This window comes from Varanus komodoensis, unplaced genomic scaffold (genome assembly GCF_004798865.1).
Source record: "Varanus komodoensis strain SLA01 unplaced genomic scaffold, ASM479886v1 scaffold130, whole genome shotgun sequence".
Classification (NCBI taxonomy): Eukaryota; Metazoa; Chordata; class Lepidosauria; order Squamata; family Varanidae; genus Varanus; species Varanus komodoensis.
This window is the reverse complement of record NW_025335377.1, coordinates 21,872-31,374: the sequence shown is the minus strand read 5'-3', so window position 1 is coordinate 31,374 and position 9,503 is coordinate 21,872. Positions and strand designations below refer to the sequence as shown.

At 50.8% G+C, this 9,503-nt stretch overlaps 1 protein-coding gene across 1 annotated transcript; it reads left to right on the top strand.

Moving 5' to 3' along the window:
* The first annotated feature begins 2,443 nt into the window (after positions 1 to 2,443).
* LOC123019584 (zinc finger protein 345-like) lies at positions 2,444 to 7,499 on the top strand. Its single transcript, XM_044422565.1, has 2 exons — positions 2,444 to 2,504; positions 5,332 to 7,499. Exon 2 carries the CDS (start codon positions 5,382 to 5,384, stop codon positions 7,497 to 7,499), a length of 2,118 nt encoding a protein of 705 aa, XP_044278500.1. The 5' UTR covers positions 2,444 to 2,504; positions 5,332 to 5,381.
* The last annotated feature ends 2,004 nt before the right edge of the window (positions 7,500 to 9,503 follow it).

Here is a 9,503-nt window from a genome sequence, read left to right as displayed (position 1 = left end):
TGGCTTTGTGTTGGTCTCATTATTATTCACGAACATCAATTAATCAAGAAGTCAAAGCAAGTCAGAAAGAAAAAAGCAGGGCTGTTGTTTTGAAGGTGCAAACCTACGCATATTAAGGCAAAAAAAAGTCCCATGTCTTTTAACAGTCTGGCTGGCAAATGCTGGTAGTTGTAGGCTTTCTTCTGTCTACCCACAGATTCCTCTGGATTGCTGCAAACTTTCTGCAAACCTCGCCCAAGTCCTTTCCCAGTGGAGCCAAGGGCAGTATGGAAAGGAATGGCTGACCCAGCCAGCACTTATTACATTTATACAGAAACATAGAAACAGTGAGTCAGAAGGGGTCTCTTGGGCCATCTAGTCTGACCCCTGGCTCCAGCTGCTTCCATTCAGGACATGCCTACCATATTCTCCCTTTTTTCTTTTTTTAAAGAACTCAAAGCAGCTGACTTAATTCTCTTCCCCCTGCTCTCAGTCCCATGCCCAAAACAACAACCCTATGAAGTAGGCCAGGCTGAGAGTCTGCAAGTGGGCCAAAGTCATGCAGCTGGCTCCATGGCTGAGGAGGGACTAGAACCCAGATCGCTGGAGTTCCAGCCCTGCACTCTTAACCACTACATTGCACTGGCTCTCAGCACTTACCCGTGCAGAAAGCAAAGTGAGCTTCTGTAACCATGTCCACGCACAGCCAGTTGTCCCTTAGCTCTAAAACCCTTTAGGAAAAACCAGGATGTTGCAGCCAGGTTGGCTGGGGTGTTGATGCCACTACCAAGGTGGTGCTGAAGAAAAGATACTGGTTTTTCTACAACTTGTGAATGCATTGAGCATTGTCTAAAGACTGAGCAACAATCACAAACAGTACTGCATATGACAATAACTCATTTTGTGTCTCTGCACAGGCCAAGTTCTCTTTTGGCCTCATTCCTCCTTTCTGCATAACATGGACTCCGGCTGCAATGCTATGAGTCCTAAATCCAGACAAACGCATCTAAAATAGAAGTAAACTCTTGAAACAGCAGCAATCAAATCTCATTGAGCATCCAGAGAAGCCCACTAGATAAAACTGAAAGTAGCAGTGATGGTGCCAGAGTGCCCCAAATTCTGGGTCCCACCAGGGAAAAGCTCCGTTCTCTGCATATAGCACTACCCCCCTCTTATTTTTGGACCAAGATGAGCCAAGGGCATCGATAGTGAGGGAACTGAGCCCCATGTCCTGGAAGTTCCCACCCTGATGAACCCAGGTGTATTTAAGGAAAGGGACTGGCTCTGAGCTGGTGCTAATCTGTGCATGCTCAAATACGCTCTGGCCCTAATTGCTTTGCATATACTTGGACTAGCACTGCAGGTGGATTTCAGGTGGACAGTAATCCTTGGTGAGTCTTGAACTTGGTAAGATAGAAGAGTAATAGAGTTGGAAGGGGCCTAGAAGGCCATCAAGTCCAACGCTCCATGTCCTATTGTACCTATTTGAGATGCACTTGTAGTTGGTCCATTTTGTTTCTCTCAATTGCCCTACAAGCTACTATTTAAAAAAAAAACAAACCATGTTGTCTTTAAAAGGCCTGCATGCCCTTACTTTTCTCTCCCTCCGCCTTCAACTTTTCACTTGCTGTGAACCTGATGGAGAGACATGGTCTGGGAAATACACTCAGCCGCTTCTTGGATTATGGCTCTGCTCTTGCAAAGAGATCAAAACAGTCAGTCCTAAAGGAAATCAACCCTGACTGTTCTTTAGAAGGTCAGGTACTAAAGCTGAAGCTCAAATATTTTGGCTACCTAATGAGAAGGAGGTTGAGGTGGCTGGAAGGGGCCACTGGAGAGGTGGTGTGGGGCTGGGTGTACGCCCGGGGATGGTGGAGGATAGGAGATCCTGGAGGAATGTTTTCCGTGGGGTCGCGAAGAATCAAGCACGACTTTGTGACTGAGCAACAGCCACAAGCTCTGCTCTGGCATGGCTTTGGGCAGTTCAGATCGTTACTGTGCATGCAATCAGATTGCTCACTTGCATCTCCAGCTTAACTGGACATCAGCCTTCCTTCCCTTAACTGGACATACCCCTTCGAATCAGAACTGGCAAGCGAGCTGAGCTGGTCGAGCTGGCCAGGGAGTTGGCGGAGCCGAGTTCAAATCCCGCCTCAGCTAGAAAAGTTGCTGAGCAAGCTTCACTCTGCATCCACCGTCTCCAAAGCCTGTTTCTGTGAGGATAAAAGGAGGAGAAAGTCGACTCCCGAGGCAGGAGGGGACAAAAGCCCACGGCAGAAATACAACGCGTCCTGCTTTTTTCAGAGGAAAGGTTTAAAAGAAAACTACACCTCCCGGCGTGCTCTCTGGCATTGTATTTCCCAAGCTTCCTTGCAAAGGAAACCCGACTCCAAAGAAAAGCCTGGTTGAATCTATCTTCCTTTGCACGGGGATAATGTAGGAGTTGTTACTTTCTTTTGCTTCCTTTTCCAAAAATTCTTCGCTGCGTTTATTCCAGAAGATGGGATGGACCTGAATCCTAGCGGGTAAGCTCTGTCGTGGGAATCCGCCAACGGAGGGCATCAAAGGGGTCCATCTGCGTTGTTCATACGGAGGGGGTGTTAAATCGTGGGATTGCTGAATTGCTTTGGGCCGCCTGCAACTTAAAGCGGGATAGGGGTGTTTTAAGGCACTTAAAAGACAGGGTGGTGTAGTGATGAGAGTCTGAGACCGGGGTTGGCTTCTCTGCTAGGCCGTGACGCTCGCTGGGGGACTTTGGGACAGTTCCTGTCTCTCCTCTCAGCCTACCTCACAAGGTTGTTGTGAGGATGGAATGGCTAGGAGAAGAACCATATAAGCTGTCTTGGTTCCTTGCAGGAAAAAAGGCAAGATATTATGTAAGTCGTGATGTTATTATCACAAATAATGATAATAGATCAAACATAGAAACGAAAAAGACCAAATTAAATTAATATTGTATCTGATTGCATTCCTGTTCATGAATATATCTACATTAAAAAAGAAGAATCCATATGATTGTAATGGCGATAACTTGACCTCTAATATATGTTAGGAAGGAAGGAATTCATTCTGGTTTCACTTGAGTGTCCTTGCAGGAATGACCAGATGGCTGCCAAAAATCAAATCAAATCAAATCAAATCAAATCAAATCAAATCAAATCAAATCATAGAATCATAGAATAGTAGAATTGGACGGGGCCATGAAGGCCATTGAGTTCACCCCCCTGCTGTTGTAGGACATCAAGTTACACCATCCCATTCAGATGGCTGTCCAGTTTCTTTTTGAATGTCTCTAGTGTGGGAGAGCCCACCACCTCTCCGGGCAGCTGGTTCCACTGAAAAATGGGAATGTCAGCTGGGAGTTTGTCTTCGTGCTGGATGTATTCTGCATTCCCTTTTTAAGGCAACATGGCCTTTGGCTTGTGCATTAGTGCCCTTCGCCTTTGCTCCAGAGTGCTCTGTGTGCGTGCACACGCGTGTGCATGCAGGCACGCTCAGGGTGGTGTGAGGCAAGCAAGCAGTCAGATGGGTTATTTGAGTTCAGCAAATTCTCTGTGTATGTGAACCTGGGAACAAAGGGAGATTTTAGCAGGGCTGCCAGGGAGAGAAGACAGACAGTGACTGCTAAACAGAACTAATTTGCCCTGACCTTCTGTACTGACGGATGCTGGGGGCAACTAACTCTGTGTGCAGATGCATTTGCCTTCCTGCCCTTTTGGTTGCTTCCCAGAAGCTTCTGGTTGATATCTGTTGAGATACGGTTGGCCTCGCCCTGCCTTCCTCCGATGCCCTCCAGATGCATCGGACTGCAGTGCCCATCATTCCCAGCCAGCTTGGCCAGGCTGGTCTTAAGCAGATCTGGTAGGCTTCTTTGTACATTCTTGTATAAAAGATTGAGAGATTCTGGCTATTTAAGAGCAGAAGATAGAGGGCTAAGAACTATTTGGAAATGGTGCCATAAGAACTTTAGGTTTCGTATACCTGTTTCCCCTGTCAGTGATGACCAAGGAGAAACATTCAAGGTTTCAGTGCCCTTTTATCCACCTCTGCTTAGAAGCAAATCACAGTAATTCCAACAGGAATTGGAAGTGGGTACGCAACTTAGTTTCCTTCTGACACATGGATATTTGTGGCCTCTTTGTGATATCAGTTTTATTTACTATTATGGCCATGCATTTTCCTGCATGAGGTTCTCCAAAGAAAACGACACCATCCAAATGGTGTTTCATCTTCAGCCAACTCATAGTTCTCTTTATTTATCTCTCTTTTTGCTTAAATTCAAACTGCAACTCTCCTTCCCTCTGGCTGCCCCTCCAAACTCCGATGGTGCTGCATCCCCTAAAAGCTGGGGCCATCACACAAGCCCCTTATGAGCCCTCAGCTTCATTTGGCAAAGCAAGAAGAGTAATAGGCCTCATTAGGATAGGAGAGCTGCTGAGTCAAGTCAGTGGTCCATCTAGGCCAATATCCATTTTCCTACTTTGTACAGCCTGATATTCCCTGGAAATCCACAACCAGCAGATCTCAAGGATCTCAGCATCTGATCTGGATGCATTTGCCCTAATCCATGGAGCAGGTTACTCACTTGTGAGGAAACCTCACTCTGCTCAGATACTTTCCAACCTACTCTTTCTTCATATGTTCCAGTACTATGCCCTGCTATTGGGTAGGAGACCTGTCTGTCTTCTTCAGTACTATGTATAACCCTTTCAACCTTTGTAAACAAAACAACACAACACAACCTAACCTTGTGTGTATGTTTTTAGAACTGCTGCTAATACCTTAGAGGTGAATAAGGAGAGCTAAGAGTTCAAAGCTTTGTATTAAAAGCTTCAGCTTCTTATCTAATATGCAATGCTACCTGTCAGAGAGCACTAGATAGCTGCTATCCTTGTAGGAATGGGCTAACCCAGCAATGGGCAGATTTCATGCTTCTGAAATCCACTAGGTTGGAGAAGACTGACCTAGTAGAATTAAGGAACAGGGTGCCTCTGAGCATGCAGCTTAGACCAAAAAAAATTATTTTCAGTACCAGCACTGAACTAGTAGCCCTTTCACTCAAAAAACAACTCTGGGTTCCTTCTGCCTGCCTTCAGAGCTTTCTTTATTTCAGCATCCTAATTTAGACAGGCCAGGAGACAAATCCTTTTGCTTTTGCTGCTGCAGTTAGACAACTGAAAGTCAGAAAACTTTCCAGTTCTTCTGCACATCAACCAGAGGTCTAACTGTGTTCTTATTCTTACTTTTGCCCATTCATGGGTTGACATACACAGAAACATCCTTCTCCTCTGTGCAGATATAATTTTTCATTTTCCATGTGTGTTCTCCTCCTCCTTATTTTGTTTTCTGCAGGGGCACTTTAGAATCTAACTGAGAATGAGGAGAACCATTTGTCCTGAGAAATGGATCACCAGCAGCAAATATTCCCAGGAGCTTTCTCTGTGGAAAAGCCCAGTTTGTCTAGAGCAGCTGCCTCCAAGGAGCTTCAAGACAGCGGGAGCAGAATGGCGTGGTCGGCGTGGCAATGCTTGGAGAGTCTTGTGCAACGGAGAGCAGAACCCAGTGGGGAGGAGACCTCGGACAGTAGCTCCGTGGTGGTGATTGAGGAGCAGAGTGACGTTGGATCTATGTCAGATGTAGAGGACATTAGGGAAATCTCTGTCGAAATGGAGGCCACCAAAAGGAAAAGCTCTTTGGGGGAAGAAACAGACCTACTTTCTTATCCAAAGGGTCCCCTGCCGGAGGTTGAGTTTGTGATGGAGGAAGCAGAGGAGAAGGCCTCCTGCCAAGGAGAAGACCCCAGTGAAGCTGGGCTGGTCCTGTGTCCCGAGGCGTCCCTGGCCAGGGCGGATTCTCTGGGGGAGGAATCCGAGGTCATCGGGTATGAGGAGGGATCCCCACTGGGGGCGGAGACTGAGATGGCCCTGGCGATGGGGGGTCCCAACGGGGAGGAAGTGGATGGAGCTGCTTACTGGGAAGCAGATGCCGTGGGAGAATCGGAGTCTTTTGTTTACCAGGGTGGTTCTCCCGCAAGAGGGGGATCCAGCGGGGAGGAGCCAGAAGAAATCCGTTCTCGGCAGAGCTCTCTCTCCGGGAACGGCTCTGATGAGGAGGCTGTCGGCAAGTGGGCAGCCGCCGGGATGGGCCTGGTCGCCAAGCCGCGCCCCCCCAAGCCGCGCCACATCTGTGGCGAATGCGGCCGCAGCCTGGCCAGCCACTCGGCCCTCGTCCGGCATTGCCTCATCCACACCGGGGAGCTCCCTTACGCTTGCACGGAGTGCGGGCGCCGCTTCCGGCAGTCCTCGGCCCTCGTCCGCCACCTTCGGGCCCATCGTGGAGAGCGTCCATACGTTTGCGGCGAGTGCGGCAAGGCTTTCGGCGTCCGGTCGGCCCTGGTCCGGCACCAGCGGGCCCTGCACTCGAGCGAGAGGCCCTATGTGTGTGGGGAGTGCGGCAAGGCCTACGCCGACCTGTCCATCCTGACCAAGCACCAGCTCATCCACGTCAACGGGCGGCCCTTTTCGTGCCCGGACTGCGGCCAGGCCTTCGGGCACCGCACCACGCTGACCCAGCACCGGCGCATCCACACGGAGGAGCGGCCCTACCGCTGCCTGGAGTGCGGGCAGACCTTCCGGCAGAACTCCGCCCTGGCCAACCACCGCCAGGTCCACTCGGGGAAGCGCCCCTTCTCGTGCCAGTACTGCAGCAAGGCCTTTGCCGGCCGGCCCACGCTTGTGCAGCATCTCCGCACCCACACGGGCGAAAAGCCGTACAGCTGCCCGGACTGTGGCCGCCAGTTCAGCACCAGCTCCAACCTGCTGCAGCACCGGCGGAGCCACCTGGGCGAGCGGCCCTTCGCCTGCTCCCTGTGCGGCCGGCGGTTCGCCCGGCGGCCCGACCTGGCCCGGCATTACGTGACCCACGCCGAGGGGAGCGTCCGGCCGCACCGCTGCGGCGAGTGTGGCCGGCGCTTCGTGGAGCCGGCCGAGCTGGAGCGGCACCGGGCCACGCACCGCGGGGAGCGGCCCTACGGGTGCAGCTTCTGCGGCAAGTCCTTCGCGGAGGCGGCCACGCTGGCCCGCCACCGCCGGTCGCACCTGCCCACGGCGCAGCAGGCCTACCGGTGCCAGGAGTGCGGGCAGAGCTTCGGGCAGAGCTCGGACCTGCTGGCCCACGGGCGGGTGCACAGCGGGGAGCGCCCCTACGCGTGTGCCGACTGCGGCAGGGCCTTTGGGCGCAGCTCCAACCTGGCGCGCCACCGGCGGGTGCACACCCAGGAGCGGCCGTACGTCTGCGGGGACTGCGGGAAGAGGTACACGCAGAGCACGCATCTCGTGGAGCACCGGCGGCAGCACATGGGCGAGCGGCCCTACGAGTGCGCCGACTGCGGGAGGTCGTTCGGCAAGAAGGGGCACCTGGACTCCCACCGGCGTGTGCATCGCCCCTTGCCCGTGTCCCCCGGCGAGGAGGGGGGGTCCCTGGCTGAGGAGGCCGACTTGGGCAGTTCGCAGGACGCATGAAGCACGCGGATGGGGAGCGGAGCGAGACCTAATCTGAGCGTGGCTCAGCCTCACAATTTCTTCTGAAAGGTTGTTTTGAGGCCGTGGATCAACTTTATCTGGATGTGTTGGGAAGAAGCTCCCTTCATGCTGGTTAGGAGTGATGGCAATTGCAGTCAGTACATCTGGAGGGCACCGGGTTGGGGAAGGCTGGCCTACAGGAGAGCAGTAAAGGGCACGGGAAAGCACCTTGTTGTGAGTGCCCCACTCCGGCCCACCGCAACTCCTGTGCATTTGGCATCAGAGGAGGAGGCACTCTGGCCAGAGGAGCAATGAGCAAAGAATCTGAATGTATCTTTAGCAATTGCACGGCAGAGTGTTTATCAAGCAAATGGGCATAGGATGGAAGATGGGAGTGTAAATTCCTTCCAGATCTCTTCCCTTTTTCCAGAACTGGATTTTAACCCCAACAATCTTGCACTCCTGGATCCTACTAGATACTTGACATAGTGAACTGTAAATTCAAATGAAGGAAGGTAGCCTCTCCGAGTCCGCTGCTCTCCTTTGTTTCTTCAACTTCTTTCTGCAGAGGCAGAGAGCAACTGATTTAGTTGTGAACCGGGTGTGATGGTGTCTTCAGTCACTGCTTTTTCAGATTTTAAATATTCTCTGCCTTTTATCCTTGGCTCAGAATCCCTCCAGAGGAACCAGACTGTGTGTCCTCAAGACTCCCTTCCTCTACCTTTTATCTCTTGGCTTGCTGTGGTTTGCATTGGTTCAGTAAATAATCTAAAAGGATCTCCTTGTTACACATTCAATAAGTGTCTGAGAATTTGTGTCTGTCATAAATGTAAGGGTTTTATTTTAAAAAGAAAGCCACAAGGACTTTAGAAGGAAACAGTTAAACTATAAAAATGTTTCCTCCTCTTGGCCCCATGGGAAATTTAGACATTCACACAAGATGGGGTGGTAGTTTTAAGTCCTGGGATTGTGAAGAGAGAACTGTTTTCCTTACTGGGATACATGAGTGAATGAAGGATCATAAAGTGAGGGCTTGGATGTATAGAACAGTGGTGGTGAACCTCTGGCACACGTGCCACAGTGGGCATGCAGAGCTCTCTCTGTCAGCACGCGAGCCAAGCCGCCCCAGCATCAGCCCAGCAGCTGAGCATCGGATAACAGCACACATAGGGGCCATGTGCATGCTCGTAAAGGAGCAGAGGCGCCAGGTGATGACATTGCGAGCCGCAACTCATTAGCTGTGACTCGTCTGAGCTTTCACATGGCCGGTCAGTGCGCTGCTGACTGGCTGTGAGTTGTTTTTTCTAAACTAAAACCTCAGTTTTCAGATTTTATTGTAGTGATGGCACTTTGCAATAAATAAGTGGGTTTTGGGTTGCAGTTTGGGCACTCGGTCTCAAAAAGGTACACCATCACTGGGTTGGGGTTACAAAAACGAGGTGTCTTGGTGTGATTTTGATGGTTGGAATGTGTTTAGAAGGGGCAGAAATGATGAGCTGTGCAGAAAAAGCTACTCAAGGACAGCTTTTTCAAAATCGCCCTCTTTTCAGTGGAACTTTACCCCTATATTAGGGTTAGAGGAGTGCACCAGGGTAGGGTTAGGGCAGTGGTGGTGAACCTATGGAACGCGTGCCACAGCAGGCATGCAGAGCCCTCTCTGTTGTCATGTGAGCCAAGCCGCCCCAACATCAGCCCAGCAGCTGGATAACAGTGCACACATTGGATAACAGTGCACACAGGGGCCATGCGCATGCTCGGAAAGGAATAGTGGCGCCAGTCAATGACATCATGAGCCATGACTCATCCGAGTGGTTTTATTGTAGTGTTGGCACTTTGCGATAAATAAGTGGGTTTTGGGTTGCAGTTTGGGCACTCGGTCTCTAAAAGGTTCACCATCACTGGTATAGAATTTCAGGACCCACAGGCTTTGGGGTTGCAGGAACCAAAAAGATGATCTTGTTCTTTTTCTTCTTCATCTTCATCTTCATCCAGTCCTTCCGACAA